This window comes from Heliangelus exortis, chromosome 12 (genome assembly GCF_036169615.1).
Source record: "Heliangelus exortis chromosome 12, bHelExo1.hap1, whole genome shotgun sequence".
NCBI classification, from domain to species: domain Eukaryota; kingdom Metazoa; phylum Chordata; class Aves; order Apodiformes; family Trochilidae; genus Heliangelus; species Heliangelus exortis.
In genome coordinates this window covers 21,100,088-21,124,189 of record NC_092433.1, presented here as the reverse complement: position 1 = coordinate 21,124,189, position 24,102 = coordinate 21,100,088, and the positions used below count along the sequence as shown (strand labels likewise).

General features: G+C 42.2%; 1 protein-coding gene across 5 annotated transcripts in view; it reads left to right on the top strand.

Moving 5' to 3' along the window:
- Positions 1-24,102, top strand: part of TMCC1 (transmembrane and coiled-coil domain family 1) — a 78,839-nt gene that overhangs the window by 6,778 nt on the left and 47,959 nt on the right. Inside the window, exons 3-4 of one of the 5 annotated variants that reach the window (XM_071756413.1) lie at positions 1,858-1,914; positions 5,687-5,931. In XM_071756413.1, coding sequence (XP_071612514.1) covers positions 5,728-5,931 — 204 coding nt within the window. In that variant the 5' untranslated portion in view covers positions 1,858-1,914; positions 5,687-5,727. Of the gene's footprint in view, positions 1-1,857; positions 1,915-5,226; positions 5,932-19,277; positions 19,568-24,102 lie in introns of those variants that run through there. The other 4 variants (XM_071756412.1, XM_071756411.1, XM_071756417.1 and 1 more) reach the window with 4 other exon arrangements.

The window sequence follows — 24,102 nt, the reverse complement described above, 5'->3', positions numbered from 1 at the left end:
GCAAAGAGGACTCAGCACTTGAAGCTGCATTTTAAACAAGGCAGACACAAGTATATATTTCTGTAGCAGATTTTCCTTGTCACAGTCCACATGACAAGGGAGCTGGGAGCTTTCCCCATCACTGCACTAGGGGGGGAGCAGGTTGTGCCGGTGACCACCTGCCACTCCATATTGTTTCATCAAAAGTGTCTGGCTTTGGGCTATTCCCCTTATCTAAAATCCTAAACGAAGAACCTAAACAGAAGTTTAGCTTGCTTTACACATACTTGAAGCTGGTTTTTTCACCTTGTCTCTCTGAGCTGCAGTATTTAATATGCTGAGTTTTTCTGGTTTTGTCTTTCAGTTTGCTCTTTAAACCATACTGTGTTCTCCCATGGAGTACTGTCAGGGCTGTGGCCAGGAAAGGGGCTTATATATCTCTCTCTCTTCTCCTGCTTCCCATTTTTTAAATTTTGGACTTGACTAGGGTTCTGGGAAGACTTTACTTGGGTGAATTTTGGAGGAGGAGGGAGAAGAATTATGTTGTGTAAACTGCAAGTATCCTTTCCATTGAAAATAGTGTTTTCTGGTCTTTCATTATTTTTTCCCTTGTGTTCTGCCATCTTGTCAATTTTCTTTCTGTTAATTCTTTATTTCTTGTACACCTTTTCCTTCCATTCTTGTCTACTATAGTTCTCTATTCTGCTTTTAAAAAACTGTTATAATAGTTAAATGTACCTGTATCTCTAGGTGTTGGGGAGTAATTTTTTTGGGTCAAATTCTTCATTACTGTTGTTCTTCCTCTCTGAATGTTTTCCAAACCACAGTCCCCTTGAATTTTACACCCATTCCAGTTTCTCTTGAGTTCCTCTTTCTGGCAGGATTAGTTGTGAACACCCAGAGCTTTCTCTCTGTACTTGCTTTGCTGCTTATTGCTGTTGAGCAATGGTGCCTTTAAAATACCTTAATCCTTCTGTGGGTATAAATCACTTGATAGGGCTCCCAGTTCCCATAATAAGTGGTTTTCCAGTGTGTGGCTTTGGCCGCTCTAGTTTTTCTTGCTTAACTGCTAGCCTTGATACAGAATCCATTTTGGGGTGAGTTTCTGAAAATAAGTTCTGTGCCAGCTGTGAACTACAGCTCTATTAAACTGACCTTCTTATGGAGTAACACAAGCATGGGGGTTCCTTAAGCATAAGTTCCTTAAGTTGCACTTAAGCATTAACGTTAAGGTCTTCAAATACAGTAGAAATAATAGGTACTTGAAATATTCTATAAAAAGGCAGATGCTCTGTTCTGTTTTCTTTTGTTGAAAAATGAAAGGATTGTTGCTGTGGAAGGCAGGGGTTGGTGGTGTTGGCCTCCTGGCAGAGGTTGCTGTTAGGCACGGTGGTGGCTCAGAGGTGACAGAGGTGTCCCTGTGAAATAAACTGAAAGGTGCTCGTGTTTCAAGGTGCTCACAGTTCTCACGTTCTGTTAGTGAACTCCAGATCAACAAGTTGTTTGACCTGTGCCTGGAACATTTGAAAGACTAAATAGGAGTAGAAAATAAAACCTGTGTGAACCAGTCTGACCTTGCAGGCTGGAGCCCTGAGGTCTGCCTGTGCTTCCAGTGCACACTTCGTGGCCATAAACACTCAAAAAACGCTCCCTCATAAGAATTTCTTGATTGACTTTGTAAGATTCAGTTTTAACTTCAATTGGATTTGTATCCCTTCATTTATCTGAAAGAGTTTAAAATAGCCTAGCTTCCAGAAGGATTTGCATTTAAATGGGGAAAAAAATGTCTAGAAGTTGGAACCATGCTCACATTGCTGATTATGTACATCTTTCCTTCTATTTTCAAGAATTGCATCTCATACTCAATTTCTTTTGCAGTTTTGTTCAGTGGAGGGACTGCTGTATGTCAGCCATGCTAAAGGGCAAGTGATGGAGGTAAGTACTAGTTTATATATCCTGTTATCTAATACTGGTTGTTTTTTCCTTTTTTTTGCCAGTTTCTCCTTTTGAACTGTTCTGTTTCCCATTGCTGCTGTGAAATAATTGCACAAATTAAGGACTGTATTAGTATGTTCTGGGATGTAATAATGTTATAACATCTGTTCAGTCTCACTGAATGTGGAATTGTGAATTTTAATGTATTCTCATACAAATAAGAAAAGTTGTCTGTTTTTGAACTTCATGCTATAAAGTACTTATTTCCTCCTTCAAACAGAATATAAAGGTGGTTTTAATTGGGGGGGGGGGGAGAGGGGAAGCACAAAACTAATGCAAATAAATGTGCTAATTAATTCTGCTGACTCGCAGTTCTTCACATTTATGGTCAGGTTTTCCCCCAAATGTAGACACTGGGACAAATAAGTAGTTAGATGGATCTTCATAACAGATACAGAATTTGAAAAGCTCCTTTCAGGCTAACAACAGGCTTGTCATAGGAAATGTGAATAGATAGGTGGCCACAAAGCTCCCTATAGGAGCTTTTTCAAGGTAAAGATGAGTTGGTGTAATTTCAAAAATCAGTCACAGAATACATAGGAGTAGCAGTGACTTGTTTGTGAGTTGATTTTGTTGACTGTGAGCTGATTTTGTTTCTGGTTTATAAATTGGCATGGGGCCAATTTGAGCAAGTTAATGGTTTCCAGCAGTTAATGCCTGGATCTCTAGTCAGGCTGAACTGGTTTTCTTTAAGATCAGCAGTATTACCAGTGATGATCTGGATGGAAAGCATTCAGGAGATCAAACTGAAATTGGTTAGAGGGTATATTGGGGCATCTTTGGTATGAACTGCAGTTCTTCCGGGAGTCTTGTCTGAAAAATGAAAATGGAGGAAATTAGCTTAAGTGAAAAAGGCAGCTATGGGTTAGCTGACAGGTTTGTATTTTATATGCCAAATAATTTTGGAACTCTTGGCTTTTAGCCAGTGAGGTTTGTTCACTGAACCATTTGGTCTGTTTGATGGAAAGGGAAAATACAGTTGTGCCTTTTTTTCCCCCAAAAAGTTAAATTGAGTGGAGACCTGCAATTCAACTTTCTGTAAAACTTGTTACATGAGAAAAACGAAATAATAAGGGAGAGTGAGCGCAAAAGTAAAAGCATGATACTGGTCATAAATGCACTTTAAGTCATTTAAAAAAAGTGTTATATATGTAAAAATAAAAGGTTGTATGCACCATCTTTTTTTTCTGCCACAGAATTTTTGCATGAAAATGGGTAAATATGTTACATTTTCCTGGGATGTAGTTTATTACTTTGCATTTAGCGCAGTATTGATTAAACTGGCCGATATATTTAAACTCAATGCTTCTAACATATTTGAGGTACTGAGATAAAATCCTGTATGATTCCAGTGTTTTGCTTTCTGTAAGTACTGAATTTCATCTTGCCTCCAGTTGATTGCAGCGACATTTGAAAAAAAGAGTGTGAGGCAGCTCTTCTCATATTTTTGGATGCCAATTTGGAAAGCATTTTGGAATATCTGTTTAACCCATTGTGTCAGGTTTTGGATGCACAAAATTGAGAGAGCTCTAATTGTAACTTTGATGCATTATGTTTCTGCAGCTGTTTTAAAAAAAAAAAAAATGCTCTCAAATTCCAAACATACGTTGCATTTCAAATAAAATTAGTTTTTTAAAGCACAGTCTGCTTTCTGCCAAGATTGAGGTAGACTTCCATGACCTGATTTCAGTATTTATAGAAGCCTAATCAAAGCTTTCTTCTGCAAGAAAACAATGATCAGCTTCCAATCTGTGATCTCATGGTGCTGATGTGAAACTCTTCAGATATTGTGTCCTCCCTCCTCTCCTTCCCTCCTCTCCTTCCCTCCTCTCCTTCCCTCCTCTCCTTCCCTCCTCTCCTTCCCTCCTCTCCTTCCTTCCCTCCTCTCCTTCCTTCCCTCCCCTTCCTTCCCTCCCCTTCCTTCCCTCCCCTTCCTTCCCTCCCCTTCCTTCCCTCCCCTTCCTTCCCTCCCCTTCCTTCCCTCCCCTTCCTTCCCTCCCCTTCCTTCCCTCCCCTTCCTTCCCTCCCCTTCCTTCCCTCCCCTTCCCTCCCTCCCCTTCCCTCCCTCCCCTTCCCTCCCTCCCCTTCCCTCCCTCCCCTTCCCTCCCTCCCCTCCCCTCCCCTCCCCTCCCCTCCCTCCCCTCCCTCCCCTCCCTCCCCTTCCCTCCCTCCCCTCCCCTCCCCTCCCCTCCCCTCCCCTCCCCTCCCCTCCCCTCCCCTCCCCTCCCCTCCCCTCCCCTCCCCTCCCCTCCCCTCCCCTCCCCTCCCCTCCCCTCCCCTCCCCTCCCCTCCCCTCCCCTCCCCTCCCCTCCCCTCCCCTCCCCTTCCCTCCCCTCCCTTCCTTCCCCTTCCTTCCTTTCCTTCCCATCTCCCTCCCTCCCTTCCTTTGCTGTACTTATCCAGTAGCATGTTGCTATATCAGCGCTCAGCTGCAATGTCTATAACCAGCTACTGCCTGAGCCCTGCTGGTAGGTAAAAGTTGAGCTCTTGGAGAAAAGCTGAGCATTTCCTCTCAGCTAGAGGCTGAGTCATACATCCGTGGTGCTGCTCCCTTTCAGATTGGTTGCTTAATCCCCTTTTAAAAGGCATTCTTGTTTTCTCTGAGAACTATGGACAAGACTCTGCTAATTGAAACCATTTCATTTGCCTGTTGTTGCTTGAAGACAGATTTTCTCATCTAGTTTCCAGGGTCATCAGGAGATGTTGGCAGTAATATGCCATTTCTTACTATTTGGAAATGTGTAACTGATTTGGAAGGAAGTGTCCCATTTTCTTGCATATATTAGATACTGTGAAGTTAGGCATTCTACAGGAACATCAGGTAGGCAGAGCAGACATTACATTTGAAGCACAAAATACCAGATCTTTGTCAAGGAAGAGAATTAATTCTGCCAAAGAGGCTAACATGCTCTTTGGAAGTTTAACCTCATTTTCTGTTAGATATTATTCTGGGCTTGTTTTTAATAAGCAAAACCCCACTGTTTCCTCCTTGATTACCCCTCTCTAGAGCAGCTTTTTCACCTTTCTTGCTTTCCTATGCTCTTTATGCTGAGCTTCCTCCCCTAGGCAATAAATGACCTGTCTCAGGCAAGCTATGGCTTCTGCATACAGCCTAGATGCAAGTAATACCACATGGAGGGATGCTTGGAAAACTGATATGTTTTGTTTATGGCATGTTTTGAGCACTTGAGATTTTTTAACCCACTACTTTCTGCATGGATGTATAATAATGACTCTTTTGTTTGACATTAGATAAGCATGAGATCACCGTGGCACAGCTGCATGTGTAGTCACTCTTGAAGCACACCTAATTGGCTGACAATCTTGGCATTTTTAAAACAAACACAGCCTTTTAAAGACAGGGGACATATTTATGTATGAATAGTCAAGTAAACCTGTTGGGTGTCATCAATGGAACCCTCTGGCATTGAACAGTTTTGTGATGACCCTGATCCTGGAGGCAAATCTCAAGATCAAGAGACAAAAAAACAACATGAATCAGAGCAAAAATTATCAAAAATAACCCATAATGCTTTGGAGAACATTAATGTGATTGGTCAAGGCTTGAAGCACCTTTTCCAGCATCAGCGCAGGAGGTCATCAGTCTCTCCGCATGATGTTCAGCAAGCTCAGGCTGACATGGAGCCTGATGTGGATTTGGAAAGCCAAAGCATCTGTGCTGAAATTGATGGTGTCTCCACCCACCCCACAGCTCTGAACCGGGTGCTTCAGCAGATCAGAGTGCCACCTAAAATGAAGAGAGGGACGAGCCTGCACAGCAGGCGGGGCAAGGCAGACGCCCCAAAGGGAAGCCCACAGATCAACAGGAGGTCTGGCCAAGATATTCAGTCAGGTCGGCCCAGATCGTCTTCGACCACAGATGCTCCCACAAACTTGGCCATGATGGAGATTGCTTCTTCTATCTATGTAGGTGGAGAGGAGGCCACAGCAGCAGCAGTAAGTTACTCAGATTTACCTTTGGTCTTTGTTGTCTCCTTGTATGTTTCCTTAAGCCTGTTTGATCTTGTTTTTAAAAGCAAATTTCTTTCAGCAAACACTACTACTTTTCAGCTACTGTGCTGAAAAGCTGCTTCTGTGGTGAAGCATTAGTCATTTTCTCACATGGCAGGTGGCTTATTTTATGTATGTGATCAGTGAAATGAGAGCTACTTTTGAAACATGTTAGGTTGGTTGGATGGCACACCACAGCCAAACAAGGAGTGATGGCAACAGCAGCAGTCAAAGTAATCCTCCTTAGCAGCTGTTATAGTTCCTGCAACAAAAGCTCGCATTTGCATAGATGGCTTTTTTTCTTCCCCTCTTGATTTATTGTTTATATTATTAATGTGAGGAATTCCGGTGTAAGTCAGGGGTGCTGTCAATCTTTTGAGTTGTTGAGAGGCTCTGGCTGCAGCTTGTGACTGAGCTGCAGTGGCAGGTTGGCCAGGTCTGGTTTAGATCACCATGGCCTGTACTGATACTGGATCACTGCTATCTCTTTTAGTTTGTCTGGCCTGTGTGGAGAAAGCATGTACCAAAATGACAGTCTCTGCTCTGTGATGTGTTCTTGCAAAGCTAGGCATGTTGGCTTATTGGCCACAAGGAATAGTGTTTGTTTTACCATCTCTTCTTTCCTGGATCAGTTTAGTTGAAGCACTCCTTATTTCTCTATTTTTTATTATTTTTAAATAATATATAAGTTTCTGACTTAAGCAATAACCCATGTTTTCCTAAAATTCTCTGTGGCTTATTAATTGGAGGACCCTTTGATAAAGATAGGAAGTGCTGTGAAACTGATTTCTAGTTTATATATTATATTATATTATATTATATTATATTATATTATATTATATTATATTATATTATATTATATTATATTATATTATATTATATTATATTATATTATATTATATTATATTATATTAATAGTTGCTGGTGTTTGCTGTTGAGATAGCATGGTCCTGAAGCTTATGTAGTATTTAGCTATGAAAATTTGTTCTCAAATACTACGTTTTCTTTGATGTTGGCTGGATGACAATGGATTGTGGTTGAATTAAATCTCCTCGATCATCCAGAGCTTGCTCTGCCTTGTTTCAGCAGTCGGATTGTTCCGTTGTCGTACATTGTTTCCTTTTCCTTTTTCTTTTCCCTTTCCTGAAGCCTACTTTGAAATACTCCCAAGCAAAAACCTTTTCAGAATATTTGGCAATATAATATGCTTTCAGTGCATTTCCCTGATAGTCATCCAGAAATTAGCATATCTTGCATTTATAGATGGTAATTAGAAAGTATTAGCAGAAATTACAATGTCACTCTAAGGCAGTAAGTAAAGTTTCCTCTTGGGAGAAGCACTCCTCTTGGGAGAAGCATTCAAGGAATCTAACTGGAGCACTTTCTTAAGTTTTTGTTTCTTACCAGCACTTAAAAGAGGAGAAATTGTAATAAAGTAGTTAGGAAAAGTGTATGCTCTGCTAGAATAGTGTGGAATAGAGTGTGCTATTAACAAGTTTGCTGATGACACAAAACTGGCCGGAGTGTCTGACACCCCAGAAGGCTGTGCTGCCATTCAGAGGGATCTGGACAGGCTGGACAGTTGGGCAGGGAGAAATTTAATATAATACAACAAAGGCAAGTATTAAGTCTTGTATCTGGGAAAGAACAACTGTAGGTACTGGTACGGGTTGGGGAGTGAGGTGTTGGAGAGCAGTGAAGGGGAAAGGGACCTGGGTGTGCTATTGGATGGAAGGATGACGATGCGCCAACAATGTGCCCTTGTGGCCAGGAAGGCCAATGACATCCTGGGGTGCATTAGAAGAGGGGTGGTCAGTAGGTTGAGAGAGGTTCTCCTCCCCCTCTGCTCTGCCCTGGTGAGGCCACATCTGGAATACTGTGTCCAGTTCTGGGCCCCTCAGTTCCAGAAGGACAGGGAACTGCTTAAGAGAGTCAGTCACAGAGCAACCAAGATGCCGAAGGGAGTGGAACATCTCCCTTGTGAGGAAAGGCTGAGGGAGCTGGGGCTCTGCATCTTGGGGAAGAGGAGACTGAGAGGCAACCCATGAATGTTTATAGATATGTAAGGGAGAGAGCCAGGAGGATGGAGTCAAGCTTTTCTCAGGGGTGACTGACAATAGGACAAGGGGAAATAGTTATAAACTGGAGCATGTGCAGTTCCTTATAAATATTAAGAAGAATTTTTTCCCTCTGAGGGTGACAGAGCCCTATCACAGGTGGAGTCTCCATCTCTGGAGACATTCAAAGCCCACCTGGATGTGTTCCTGTGTGACCTGCTATAGGTGACCTTGCTCTGGCAGGGGAGGTTGGACTTGATGATCTTTCAAGGTCTCTTCCAGCCCCTAACATTCTATGAATGAGTTAATGTTGCAATTGAGCCATAACAGTTTAGCCATTAAGAGGCTTCAAGGCACCTAATAGCTTCAGCTTTATTTGATTACTGGCTCTCTTTGTGGGTGAACTCATGATCTTTGTTGCAAGAAAATCTTGGGGAAAGGTGGTATTTCAAGTTTTTACTTAAATCCAGCAATTTAAGTTTATGAATTAAGCTCTTGTTTGTTGATTTAAAACTAGTTAATTGTATTAAAACTAGTTAAGTGTATGAGCAAGGAGAATGAATGGGCATAGGAATATTAGGTAAGTAATTGAGGAATATGGGAGAAGACTTGGAGTGAGGTGTCCTTTCTCCTAGTTATGTCAGCTGCTCTGGTAGACATGGTCATGGTAGACAACTCACAGGTTAAGTGCAGGTGATTGTACAGCTATGAATACATGTGACAGCTTTTACCGACTTTACTATAAAGATGTAATGCATTTAAAAATCAACTACATGTACATTTAAAATCACTTGATATTGTTACTAGCAGAGCTGCTTGGTCTATGAATCAGTGAAATCTGGAAAGCATGATGCAGATATTTGTTAAATCAACCTTGTAAAAAAAAGACATCAGTTGTTTGGCATTTGAGAAGCCTGTCACATTTTTTTTTACCAAGTCAATGAATTGCTAAATTGTGAGAACTAAATTTTTGTTCAACAGTTTTTATTGCAAAATTAGGTACAGCACAAATTGAATTATGGAATCAATAAAGAATCAGATAAAATCTGAAATTATTAGCACAAACCAAATGCAACAGGGATGAAATTCAGTGTGAACTCAAAACATTGTCTTTAAGTTATGAGACATCTGAGGTTGTTTTACAGTATTACGTTAAATTTTCCTAATTTCATGTTGTTGAGATTAAGCTATTTGATGAAGCTTAAGAAATAGAAATTATTTAAGTATCTGACAGATAACATTCAGTGATCAGGACTGAGAGTACTCTGGACCCCTGGGTTCTACTTGAGTCAGTACTCATTTTATATACAGCAAACCTTCACTTCATTTGTTTGCTTCCTATTTACTTCCTTAAGACTTTGTCTCCTTTAGCTCTTTGTGATCTTATCTTTTGAATAAGTTTGGCTTTTTGAAAAAATAAACCACTGCAAATTTCAGTTCCTTGATCTTGATGTTTGCTGATGATAGGGAAGAAACACCAACTCACCTTTCCTCAGCAGGGAGTATGTGTTTGAAATTCTTTAAGAATTTCACAAATCCAACAATTACTAGAGAAATATCACTGAGCTCCAGCATTGATCCATCTGTTGTGAACATACGGGACAAAGAAACACTGTACATAATGGAAAAATTGTGATTTAATAATGGCAAAACCTGCATATCATAGGAATTGCGGCCAAACAAGGTAATTCTCATTTTCCTGATGGATGTTTTCTGTCATAACTTGATCTGCTGGTACCTCCCTCTGCTGTGACATGGCCTGTTGTCTGCAGCAGGTGTCTGTCCCCTAGGTGCCTGCTGCCCCCTGCTTGGGTGTTCACCTCTGCCCCTCTGATGGTTGCAAGAACTTCTGATCTGCTTCCCCTTCTTTCTTTATTTCCCTCCCTGTGCTTGGATTTCTGTCATGTAGAAAGGTAATGGGCACCTCATTCTCTTGTAAATAATTTGTTGTTGCACTCTGGTGCACTGCAATGGGTGGTAGTGCCTTCTGTGAGTACAGCAGCATCCTGCAGCTCCTGCATGATGCTGCCTAGTGTTTGTGGATATCATCTGAAATTCTTCTGTGTCTACAGAAGATTTTGCACGTGGCCATGAGGGAAGTTGACAGACTTGGGTTGATGAGAAATTATCATTTGGTTATATTTTATTAGAAGCTTGTGAAAGCCTTTGTGGGCTGATGTGGAATTGTCAGTGCTTCTTGTTGGAACATAAGGAACTTCTCCAGTTGCAAATGTATTTGTGAAGTGTGGGTGAGCAGGATCCATGGTGCTTCTGGCAAGAGTTTACTACTGAAACTGTTAGCACATCCAGACTATTTCTATGTTTTCCATTTTTTGCAGAGTCAAGCCCTGAGCTTTGTCCTTCTGTGTGGGACAAGGCTGTCCAGTGACTTCAGTTGGTACTTGGCTCTGCTGTTCTGAGCTTGATTAATGTTTGTTGTTTGTTTGCTTGCTCAGGTGGTCCTGCTGGAAACTATTAAGTTTGCCTTTTAACGCTAGGTGCTGCATCTGGAATACAGTTTGGAGAAAGTGAAAAATCCCTTATCTTTTATCAATGTGGCCATGTCAATGAGGCAAGTGGCAAAAGTGAAAAAGAAATTTTGTAATTAAATTTCCTGGTATACTTAGAAACTCAGGCCACAGCAGCATGGGGCAGCCATCAAAGGCCAGGACTTCTCAGACCAGGAAAAAAAACCTGGAACAGATTTTGGAATCTGTATTCTCTAGCTGACTTCACCAAGTCCCCTCACACCCTCCTGATGTGCACAGGCACTGTGTGCGAGTTCTTACTAGGAAATGAGGCTTAACAGACACCCTACTGGTGTGTTCTGGTCTCATCTCTATTCTATTAACTGTCTGAATGTGCTCATCTACAACCATGCACCTATCCTGAAGACTGAAGTATTCTTTCTTCACATACTGGACACAGTTTATCATTTGTAGTGCATTTTTAGAAATATCTGCAGTTAATGTCTGTATCACTCCTGATCCAGTGTTCCTCATGTGCCACAGATATCTTGTTAGGCTTCATTCTTCCTTTTCCAGGAGCTTCATCTTTCTCCAGCCTGCTTATTTCAGATGACACGGTCAGCTTTCAGCTGCCTTCTGATTAGATACACCTACGCTTTCCTTTTCAAACCTATAACCCTGTTACATCCCCTACATTAAACACAGTATCGGGAGCCCTCAAAATGTTGTATCATTAACCTAAGAGGGTTTTTTTATTGATTGATTTGGATTTTCAGTTTTTTCCCCCCCTCCTCCTGCTTCATGTGTTGCAAAGTTTTGGAGTCAAGAAGCTATTTCTTGCCTGTTCTTCTGAGCCCCTTGAACAAGGGAGACAGCCAGGTGGTGAGTTCCTTGAGTGATGGGATCAGACCGAAGTGTTCATTGCATTGCCACTGCTGCCGACAAAGGCAGTGAAGCTTAGTGTCTTGTTATGATTTAGAGCAGGTTGTCTCACATAAACAAAAGCATAGTTAAATCCCTTCTGTATCTTTACAGCACTAGTTTACTGGGGTAACTTGTTTTTCAGGGGATGGGATGAGCCCTTTCAGGTAATTGTGGAGAACATTGGTACTATTTTAAATTTGCCTGTAGATACATTGATGTTGTGTTAACTTGTGTTTGTATGGTTCTCCAAAATTAGAAGTACTGGATGAGCCTGATTCTGTGTGATGCTGAGATCCTCTGCTCCCAGTGGAAATTAAGGACATTGAGTACTTTGGGGAGAGTAAATTCTTAATAATCCTCTGCACACAAAATATTTTTAGTTCACAGTATTGTTCCGTTCTCTGTTCTTTCAATTTGTTCTTGAAATAGAAGGGCAAAATGTTATCCTGAACTTACAGACTGGATTTGCTCTAACAACTTATTTACATACATTTGCATGTGTAATAGTCTTTCTGCATGTTGCCAGGCTTTGTATAGAAACTGAGAAATAAGATTGTCATAGCATGGAAAGTAATGTAATAATTAAAGTCTTACTGTGACACTCCACTTGGTCTTGTATCTCAGGCAGTCTAAATTTAAATACTTTTGCATAAATCTTGTAGGGGCAGCCCACTGGCATGAGAAATCAGAATTGTGGTTTGAAAATGACTGAGCCTGCTTAAGTCTCATTTTGTTACACTGTACTTCCAAAGTTCCTGTACTCTCCTGACGCTAGGAACATGATTGGCACACTATGTTTGGATAGTAAATACACTTTAACCAGTCATTTTCTTGAGGTTAGATGAGCAGTGAGCAGAGCAGAAGTGTGGCAAACAGCCTGTAGGTGATCAAGAAGGTAATCATGGGAGGAATCAAGTCAGGATTCCCTCAAAGAAACAAAACCATTAAGAGTTCTAAAAGAGTAGAACAGAAGAATGGAGGAAATCACACTCTCTTTAATTGAAGGAAAAGACCTATCCACTGCTACTAGAAGCTTTTGTATAGACTTCCATACTGGAACTGTGAAGCCCTTGGGCGTTGTTAGGACTTTATGGAGAAAATACAGAACTGACTCGATCTATGGGCCATGGCCAACTGCATGAGTTTCACTAAGGCCAAAGGCTGGGTTCTGCACATGGGCCACAACAACCCTCAGCAGCACTATAGGCTTGGGGAGGAGTGGCTGGAAAGTTGCCCAGCAGAGAGGAACCTGGCGGTGTTGATTGGCAGCCGGCTGAACATGAGCCAGCAGTATGCCCAGGTGGACAAGGGGGCCAACTCCATCCTGGCCTCTATCAGAAACAGTGTCCCCAGCAGGATCAGGGAGGTAAGCCTGCCCCTATACTCTGCCTCAGCACCTTGAGTATTATGTGCAGTTTTGGGCACCACAGTATAAGGAGGACATGGAGGTGCTGGAGAGGGTGTAGAGTAGGGCAACCAGGCTGATCAGGGGTTTTGAGAACAGGCCTTATGAGGAGAGGATGAGGGAACTGGGGCTGTTCAGTTTGGAGAAGAGGAGGCTGAGGGGAGAACTCATTGCTCTCTACAACTGCCTGAAAGGAGGTGGTAGTGAGACAGATGCTGCCCTCTTCTCTCTTGTGACCACTGATAGGACAAAAGGGAATACGTTATAGCTCAACCAGGGGAGGTTCAGGTTAGGTATTAGGAAAAAATTCTTCATAAAAAGAGTGGTGAAGCATTGGAACAGGAAGGTGGTGGTGGGGCACCATCCCTGGAGTTGTTGCAAAGACTGGCATATGTAGAACTGGAGTGGATGGTTTAGTGGTTAGGGGCTGTAGAGTGGATGGTTGGACTTGATGACCTTAGAGGTCTTTTCCAACCTTGATGATTCTATGAAAGAGAAGTCATTACGAATGTGAAGCACCTTGGGGTTTTTTTACTGTTGAAATACTTACATAGTTTGCTGTCATCTGCACGTCACACACCAAGCAGTGATAGAGAGGTGAGTTGATTGATCCAGGTTTTCTGTACAGTGAACTGTTTGAGAGTATTTGATGGAAGTCCTTGGATGACACCTCCTGGTATCACTAGGAAGTCAGACCAAGCTCAGTAAGTTTAGTATCAAATTATTCAGTGGGTTTGTAGCTTTTTGCCTCCGGAGGGACAAACCTTTCCAGGTTGCTATTTGCCCTCAGGGCTACAGAAATTATAGGAAAAAGGTTTTGCTATCCTGCAGCAATATCCCTGCAGGGCAGCTTTCCAGACATCACTCACTCTACTTCTGTGTTCAGTGGGACTGCCTATATCCTCATCCTCTTTCCAGTTTTGATAATCAGTTTTTATAAGTATTTTTTATATCTTTGGATTTTACTTAGCAGCTTAAATCTATATTCTGTTACTGACCACATTTTAAAAATATGCTACAGTATGCTTCTGGAATAACAGTTTCCAGTCTTTGGTTTGCAGGCTCCTCAATGTTTTCCAGTGATTATGTTGGTACCATGCTTATCAAAAACCTACTAATAGTTTGCTTTTCTTACTCCTAACAACTCACACTGGTCTGTGAACCACCTATTAGCATAAATAATGTAACGATCACCCTGTGGCACCCTTTCAGTATGTTTATCAAACTCGTGGAAGTGTTTCCCTCCAACTAGAAAGAGCCTTTTAAAGCAGTCATGTATTTGTCAAATACTTTTCATCAATTCTCTTGTGCTAAATACCATGCAATCCACCTGGGATAGCCACCTGACAGCAAGGTGTACAAGAACTCGGATGGATTGGTTTATGAGGAGCATTTCAGAACAGCAGTAATTTATTTTCTTTAAAACTGGTGCTGCAAACACCTGGAGCTGCAGATGGGCAGCTGTGTGTGGCATGTCAGCATGGCTAACACAGCTCCAGCCCTGGTGACAGTCAGTGCTGTGCTCCACCTCCGTCAGCAGGAAAGCACAACCTGATGTTGGTGCTTTGTGTAGGGATAGGGTTGCCTTGTTTGCATCTCACAACAAGATAAGATACTGGCAGGTCACTAATGGCTTAATTGCAAATCCAGATAGGTCAGGAGTAGGCTGAGAGTTGTTTCACAAGCTCAGAAATTAATCTTCAGTTGCTTAATTACTCTGAAAGACCATGCTGTACCAGTTGGTACTTTTCCCTGACTGGAGAACAGCAACTTTTGTGAAGCGTTAAGAGTGGCCTTGGGCTCAAAGTGTTGTTTATGGGCAAAGGGGACACATTACCTGTAATGAGAGCAAAGAGTTCAATGATAGTATGATTGAAGTCTTAAGTCTTAATCATTATTAGTCCAGATCTAATAGTTACAGAAAAAAACCAAACACTAATGCTGTTAAAATCATTATACACAAGGGTTTTTAACCCTTTTCTTTAAGTTATAGTCACCCTTCTGCTACTGTGCATCCTGAAGTAGTGGTTTCATTCTCATCAGGCTGGAGGTGTGTGGTTGTTACAGCAGCTGTCAACATCTGGAGTCCTTCACTGGGCAGAATTCAATGATCAGGATGATGGCTGCTTCTTCCTCACCCCTCACAAAATGTACTTCGATTTTTAATTTTTTTGTGTGTGTGTTTCCAAACACACGTTTAGACCTTTTTCTTTTTTTTTTTTAAAAATATTTTTAAGTGTCGTGCAGCTCCATGTGCATCCAGATTTATTCTGTGGTGTCTGTATAGCACATACTGCTTCTATGTTATGGCTAAGGGGGCAGTAGAAACCTGCAGATGTGGAATTAAGAGGACATTTGCTGACACCACAACATGAAATGGACCGAGACAATAGAAAATATAAAGTAGGTGATCAATCCACAGTGGCTAGAAAGTAGATAGAATGACTGTAATTTCCCTGTAGTATGATATTGTGTTTTTTAGCTGAAGGCATATGCAATTTGTGGTTATGTCTTCCTCCACAAATGGCTGATTACTTGGTTGCTCAATCATGAAGCAGAAAGTTCAAACTTCTCTGGGCAGTGCTGTTAAAACCCAGTTGTGCATCTTTTGCTGACATGGTTCAGTCATGATGAAGCAAGCAGCAGAGTCACATATGTAACTGGTAGCAGAGCTGCAGGAGCTGTGTAACCAGTAGGTTCGTGTCTTACTAGAATACCATCCCAGATCATCCCCAGACCCCCCTTAGGATGCGAGTCAATTTCAATTAAATGGTGATTTGAGCAATTTGGAAATGCACTGAACAAACTTTATCTGTGTTATCTTTAATTCTGGTGATGTCATCAAAATTAAAGATAATGCTTTGTTTGCCTGTTGTTCACTATAGCAACACTGTATCTGATAGTAATTATGCTCTTGTCAAATTCCACAGCAACTCAAAAACATTTTAAGTAATTTCTAATCATAGTATTGTCTTCAATATGCATGTATCTTTTTTATAATAAATTTTGCAAAGCTGTCACGAGTGCTTTATTAAGCTTCCTGAAACTGATGTTCTGAGGTAATTCAGTTATTTAGTTGGAAATTAATGTTAAAATAATAAAACTTTGGCATTTTCCTTATACCTCTATTTGCTATTTTTTGAATGAAGAGGCAGCAGTCACTAGCGAGGTGTGGATGGGGGTCCTGCTATCCTTCCCCCCTCCTTTCGAGCAGAGCTGTGTGTAGTGTGTCCCCGTGGAGCCTTGTCACTGCAGCTGCACACTTGCCACTTCTAGAAATGGGCACAGAGACACTTGGTCCCTCCTGAAAATGGGGCTGGAGAGATTGAGATAACGCTTATCGTCCCTGCGGCGGCTGAGGACACTTATCTAGCAATGAAATATAGGGTGTTCTGGAAAACACAAGTGATCATGAAAGTAGTTTATTTAGCTAATGCAGAAGTAAAATATTTCAACAGTTTTGAATCAGATTTTGTTTTCCTAAGGCAACTTATACCCGGTCATATGCAGCAAGTTGTAGGCTGACAGTAACAAATTTAGAACATACAGATATCTAAAAAAATATAAATAAATAATACATTGAAAGGGTTGATACTTAGAATGTGTGTGATTAAATTCTTACTGAGCATTTCTAAGAAAAGTGGTTACAAGATATTTTATACTAAAACCAACTCAGTTCTAAGTATGCTTTGTGTTCTCATGAAAAGGTATCAGTCAGAGACACTTTTCTCTAAGTCAAGTTAATTTTAAATTTGAACATAAAATTTGGTACTTTTGCCTCTAGGAATTCTGATGCTGTAAGCTGTTGAGAATGCCCTTCACAAGCCCTCTGGCTGGTCATTGTGTTCTCAAATGAAACACAGAAATTCGGGGGGTATCTTTGAATACAAAATACCAGGAGGCAATGGAGAGTGTTCTTTGGAGAGGCTGTTTTTCGGCCCCAGGAGGATGTTGTCATGGAATGCTGGCAGGTCTGGTGGTCTCAGAGGTGTGTAGCAGCTTTCCAAAGACAGACTGTTCAGATGGTATGGGTTTCCTGCAGTAGGAATTGAATGGCGTGCACAAGGCTTCTGAACATAGGCTGCAGAACAAGAAGAACTGACCTTGTTTAGAGAGGGGTGTGATGCAGCTGCTGGATGCAGAATCTCCTGAGCATCTGGTATGTGCTCTGCCAGCACGAGCAGCTTTTTCTAGTGCTTCAGTGCTGTCAGTTTCCATTGACTCTACATGGCCATTATAAAATCAAGGCCTGGTAGCTGGGCAATATACTATCTAAGCATTTCCTAGCAAAATAAGCATTTTGAGGAGTCCATGTTCTGGCAGGGAACACTTTCTCGTTACAGAACACATTTCTGTATTTTGAAACCTCTGAGTTACCACTGAGAGGGCAGAATGCTTACAGATAATGTTTTCATGTCATAGCTGGGGTTTTCAGTACTGAATTATGCATCTATTTATGTTACTTTTGGATGACAGTTATAAAATAAACACCTCTGTTTAATAGTTTTGTAACTTAACCATGAAGTTCTGTTTAGAAAACTGTACTGACCCTTCTCATAACCCTTCATGTCTCAACCGCAGATGCCTCTATCTCTAGCCTCCAAGTCATTTGATGACTTTAAAAATAGTCTAAAACCATTTTTCCTTAACAAGGCAAATGTTCTGGCTTAAGTCACCTTCATTTTTTTGCTAGACTATGCAACCATGCCCAGCAGTGCAATGTCCTTTTCCAGCATATACCATAAGGAGTAATTCTGTGTGGAGCCAGAGCACATTACTGGGAGCTGTTTCTGTTTCCAGGAATTTTGCTCATACTTATTCAGAAAATATTTTCCTGTGTACATAGGTCCATGTACTGAAGGGATCAGTGCTATTGCCAAGTAAATTTAATACAAAAAGGAGCCCTGTCTTTTGGATTAATGTTGCAATTCTGTGTCTGTGTTTGAGTTGTATTGTAAAAGTTGCACATGATGTATAAGTTCTCTGAATGCTGAGGATGCAGACAAATGTTCAGGTGTGTGAGCCCCCAGTCATTTAGTAGTGGCTTGATAAATCAGCTGAAAGGAAACAAAACCTTGTGGCTTTGGAGGTGTTTAGCATCAAACCAGATACTCCTGACTTCAGCAGCTGGAACCTACTTTGCAGTGTAGAGTAGATCTTCAGTCCTGAGGCTGACATGTGGTAAAGTTTGGGTCTTGCCCATGTGCCTTCTTGCCTTGACATCTACTGAGAGCTAAGGCACTGCTCAGGATGTTGTGTTCTGCTTTCACTCAGATGAGCAATCCATGATCTTGGTCTGAGCATATGGGTCAAGTCATTTGTCCGGTGGTAGTCATCCAGTGACCTTCTGTAGTTTATCACTATATACCCATAAAACATTGAGCACTTTCCTGTGTAAGAATACTGCAGTGGAACTGTTCACTGCAGTGTGTGATGCTGAGAGAGATGCCATTGGGTCCCAGCTGGATGCAACCAGTGCCCTACCTTAATCAAATGTCTGTGCATTTGCATTGTGGGTGCTAAGGCTCCAGTTAGACTAAGTCTTTGCCCTGCAGACTGAGCCTGCAACCGTGATACCATTGTAAATTTTAAATGAGAGCAAAATCGCAGTCATGAGGCTCAGAAATAAAATTCTAAGAAATCCAAAATGAAGATGCTGAGACAGGACTACATGAGGAATATTAAGCTTCCCAATGTGTTTGGGGTTTTCAGTTTCCCACTTCCTCTTAGGAACATCCTGGCAGATGCCTGAGGCAGTTCCGTGAGAGCTAATGCTGTCTGAAGGACACCAATTGGAAATGCACACGTCTTGCTGGCATTGCTGTAGGTACCGGAGCAAAATTAAGGAGTCCCATCACCTCCTTGCTCCTTTTCTGCGAGATGTTGCCGTGTCCAGCATTTGCAGATAGTGTGTAAGGGGATAAACAACAGTTTAGGGATGCAAACGCCACTCGTACCAGGACATCTGAAGAAATGAAACTGTACCTTCCTTTTTCACAGTTGATCTTCATAGATTATTTGTGGTGGGAAGAGAGAAATACTTTCCTCAAGTATTTTCTAGTGACCGCAGCAGGATGTTGTGTGCCGGTATCCGCACCCATCGCCCGCTGCACTGTGCGGTACGTGGGGAGCCGCAGCAGCGGCCGCTCCCCTTTCCTATCAGCGGTTTTGGGGCGCAGGGTCAGCACCGGCCGGGGATGAAGCTTGTTCCTGCCGCCCCTGGGCACACCCCGGTGCGGGGCCGTGTCTGCGGGAGGGAGAGTCCGCTCCGAGGCTGGGGTGCCCCTTCGCCGGGGAACCGCCCCCATCTTCGGCCTGCCTCGGGCCGGCCGGGCCGGTGTCCTTGCCCACCGGGAGCTCGGGGCCGTGCTCGGCCGCTGCTGCCCGCAGCCATCCCTGCGGAGCCCGGGCCCGGTGTGCGGGACGCGGGCAGGGTTCGGCGGCTCCCCGCGGGGCCGGGCCCTGCCGGCGGGGCGGAGTGCGATGCGGTGCCGGTGCCCGTGCCCGCCCCCCGCTGCGGGAGCGCCCCTCCCGCCCGGCCCGCCCTCCGCTCCCCGCCCCGCCGCGGGACGCCCCCGGAGAAGGGGCTGTGTCTGGGGCGGGGGCCCGGCCGTGCCCTGCCGCCCGGGGTTCGCGGGCTCGGCTGACGGCGGGCGCCCGGCCCGGGGGGGCGGGGGGCGAGGCAGACCATGGTCCAGCGCTTCAGCCTCCGCCGGCAGCTCTCCAAGGTGGGTTCGGGCAGGAGCAGCCGCTCGGCTGGCCGCGATCGGCGGCGATCCCGGGGGCGGCTGCACCTTCTTTTGTTCTCTCGGAGACACAAAGGGGTTCCGCCGGCCCCGGGGTCTTGGTGCTCCGAGGCAGACTGTCAGCGGAGACGGGTTTGTTCCTCATGCCGTGATTGTCTAAGGGTTTTGGGAGGCAGCGGTTTCCTTCTCGGTTTGTCTCGGGTCGGAGGGGGATGCACGAAGAAGGGAACATCATCGGCAGCTGTGCTGGACCTGTTTCTGATGGGCACTGAACATGTGCTCGGTGCCGGCCGAGTGCCCGCCCTGCTCGGGGATAGGAATTGTCCCAGCCACACACCCACAAAAACAGGAGGAAAGCTTGCCCTCCGTCTTGGAGTACTCAGCAGCACTTGCTGTTAATACAATGTCTAAGAACAAAGGAGATGGTGTATACATGTTTTGCTGTTTAATAACTGCAAGTGTGCTACTTCAATAAAGAAGCTGCTTTAGAAGAGAGGATAGTTAATTCCTCTATTCTTGCAGTTTTGTCACTGAGCCAATCCAGTGCATGTAGTTTGTAAAACATTGGGTAAAAAATCAACCCATGAATAAAAGCGAGGCTGCATAGTGCACTCAGGTAAGGACTCTTATACAGAGCTGCCAGTGTAGCCCTGCTCCTGCATCCAACCGTTCCCATTGAGCAGACTTGGCTCTGGACTTAGGAAATACAGTATTAATTGGGCACTCAAATGACAAGCTGAATATTCACTTTACATTTAAGCTCTTCTTTCCCCTGTGTGTATTTGTAGTGATTTTAAAATATATTAATCAAAATTTTAAAATGCTGTTACAGCATTTAAAATAGGTCAAAATTCACATTCTGCAGCCTATTTTGGGAAAAGTTATGACATTGCAATAATTTGCTCTTTTTCTTATTTGTTTGTGATTTATTTTTTTTTTTTAGTATCTGTTCATCTTAAAGAAAACAGGTGTGGCCATATTTGGGACGTGTGGGAAAATGAAATTTGCATCTTTTAATGGTTTACCTTGTTCTGTGTAAAGAGCTGTTTCTGCAAGCAGCAAAAGTCTCCACAGACACTGACAGTTTAATCTTACCCTCAAAAGAGACTTGATCTAGTTAGTAATAAACTTCCTATCTAAGCTGTGTTTATATGGGGCAGCCAAAATAGCTTTAAATGAACTCCTTTGGATATCTCAATTTTAATTCTGTCTATCAAGACAGGCAGGGTGATTGAGAAAACGTTTACAGTGATGTTTTACTATTGGAGTACTGTTTTAAATTTGTTTTTCTAGCTCTCCATTTTAGTGTTGTCTGACACAATTGTGTCTTGCACTGAATTAGCAGTGGTTTTGTCAAGCCTGCTTTAAAAATTGTCTAACCTTGACAGCTTCTTCCTAGTTCTACTTGTAAAAGATTCACGACTTTTACAGTATGATGAACTGAAAGAAAAAATGAGCTTGGTCTGTATCTACCAAAATAAAAAGTGTGGCTATGTGAAGGAACAATCAAAATGGTTTGTGTTTATCTGGGTTTGGAAGCAGATTGAGATCATAATCTCTCTGTCTCCTTGCTGCTCTTTAGTATGGGATTGGGAAGTGCAGTTTTGTTTGAGTCTTTGGGACATGGGGGGGAGGGATAACAAATGGAGCTGTGAGGCACTCTTCCTCTGCTGGAGGGTAAGTATAGAAAATACATAAAATTTTGCTTATGTATTTATTAGCCAAAACATAATGACTTCCAGACTGTATAAAATAAAGTAGTACTCTATTAATATTCCTTGTGCAAAAATTTTGATACATTCAATTCATGGTTGCTGACTTAGGCTTTGAAGTTGGCAAATGTCTGTAGGACCTGGAGAACCTGCTCCTAGGATGTATTCGCTTCATGAGTATAATGGGACACTATAATTAAATAGTGTACCTATTACACAGCTTCAAGGTCAGAACTCCAGTTTCTGACCATATTTAATGATAGGATTTGGGAGCTGCAAACTGAAAAATTCTGCCACCAGTGTGTATAAAATGCAAGCAAAGAAAATGTAGGAGTTCATGCAGGAAGGAAAAATGCGGCTTTGTGATACAGGGTTTAGCCTCAAATAGCTGGTTTACCTTTCCAGCAGGGCTATTTGCTCTGCGTGGCTTTGATCAAATCCTTTAAGTTCTCCCAGTATCTGTCTGCCTTCTATGAGTGGGGGTTAATGCCTCTTGCTTATTTACATAATGGCTGTCAAGTTTTGAGATACTGTTCTGGAAAGAGCTGTGTAAGCTCTTAGCCATGTACTGTCTTATGAAACGTTGGCATTTGATAACCTGTTTGCACCAGGAATTTCAGATAGCTGTATGCATACTTAACTTCAAGTGTAACTTCTTATTTCACATATACCAAATCAGTGTTTAGCATTTGTGGGTTACTGCTTGGATTCTGTGTTAATTTGCCAACTTAAATGTGTACAACTGTTAAAATTCCAGTTGTAAGTTATTGTGCTTTTACTGATAAGATATAAAAGCAAAATACTTGATGACTTTTGGATTGGTTCAACAAATGTCTTCCCCTTAGTATCCTGAGAGTTTTCCAAGCATTTTGGTTCAGACCACCCTCTATCTGGTACAGTTTGGAAGTCCTTGGAGGGCCTGTAGTTACTATCACTCAGGACCTCAAGAAGTGCTGTCGCTTCTGTGTTATGTTTAGTTTAGGAATTCCCTTGTTCTTGGAGTGACAGTACAAAACTGTATACAACTTCTACTCAGCTTAACTTTGTCCAGATGTTTTAGCTTGATTTATGAAAGGAAATTTGTGGAGATAAGTTGAACTGTAGGTTGAACTGTATTTGAGGAAGTTTTTCTAAGTAGAAATGCATTCCCTTTCTTTTAAAAGGGAATCTCTCCCAAAAGAGATTCTGGTGAGCCAAGTAGTATCTTTGTATATGGCTGAAATTTTGACTAGCAAAGACCAGATTCAAGTCAAGGAAAGAAGGAGGGGGAAAAAGTTGGTTGTTTTTTTTTTTTTTTTTTTTTTTTTGTGAACCTTGATGAGACTCATTTCATTTAACCAGCATGTTAAATGTTTAAGATTTCAAGCTGGACTGTTCTGCTCTTACATTCTGTATGTAATGCTTATCAGCATTGTCACTGATGTGGATTGACTTTATTTATGGGAGGGAAATGGGAGTGGGTTGTGCTGAAATAGCCTTGCAACACTGTTCCTGGAGCTTGGAGCAGTTCCCACTTGCCTGTCCAAAGGTTCTGGTGGGTGGATGTGCAGTTGTGCTGACAGCAGTCTGCACTCCTTGTCCTTGATCCAGCAGTAGAGTTTCTTTTAGTGGTGCTGCCTCTGCTTCCTCTGGGCCATGCTTCTCTTGCATCACGTGTGGTCTCGGGCAGACACAGCACGTGATGTCATACCCCGGGCGATTTGCTTTTTTGTTCCAGTGCTGATGGATTGTTTCCTCTGCTCTTCATGCTGCTGACCTTGTGTTTTTTGGTTTTTTTTTTTAATAGAGTCATTAATAGTAGTCTCTATCCACAGATATAAATTGTTGGTGAACATGAGTGTAGGATTAGATAACTTTTTTAGCAATCTAAACTTACTATGTACAGATATGCGCTAATAGATACTATTAAAGTAATTAACCCCATAAGACAGTGTCACCTAAATTGTCACCTAAAAACATTCTTTAGCAGAATCATGATGCTTGGGATTCAAGAACTGTTTGTCTCACATTACAAAAAAAGGTAAATAATGGTCTTTGCTAAGTTCTGTGAATTTACGTAGCACATTTCTTGAATTGTTCATTACTATGTCCTTTGTATCTGCCTGTCTTGAGGACAGAAAGTCCTTAAAGAAGCCTATAATGCAAAATGAAAGTACTCTGTCCTTTCTCAAGTCATTAAAACAGTTGCCCAGGAATTTGAAATTAGAGTGACTTGATACTTCTGAGCTCTAGCTCCAGTTGTGTGGCTGTTTCCCATCTATCAGTGTTCAACATGAAATAAAAAACAAAACAAAACCCCAACACATTTATTGCTAAGATCTTCAGTTAAGAATTTTTTCCTATCTGCAGTAAACTCATTTTAACAGCAGCATGTTTTATTGGTACACCCTTGCCAAACATCAAGAAGTGTCAGTATGACCAGTTAATCAGGGCAGAGCTCTCCTAATACTTAGTATACAAAGGAGAATTTACATTTAGCAAAGATCAGGTACTGCTTTTGCTTTTATAGCTACAATGGTCAAAAGGTAGATGCTTTTGTCAGTTTGGCCTACTTGATCTCTATGATAAATAGCATCAAAAGTTCTAGCTATGTTCAGAGTGCATCTCTTCACTGTTAAGATATATAAAGTAGTTCTCATAGAGTTCTCAATGAAACTGTTCACAGAGCTGATATTTAAATGCAGCTTGGCTAAAGTTAATAGTAGGGGACAGTGAGAAGTAAGAGGAAGGTTTGGAAACCTGATGCATTTCAACTCTAGTCTCATGTTTCATAGAGCAACAAACTAACAGTTTGTGGCTCCTCAA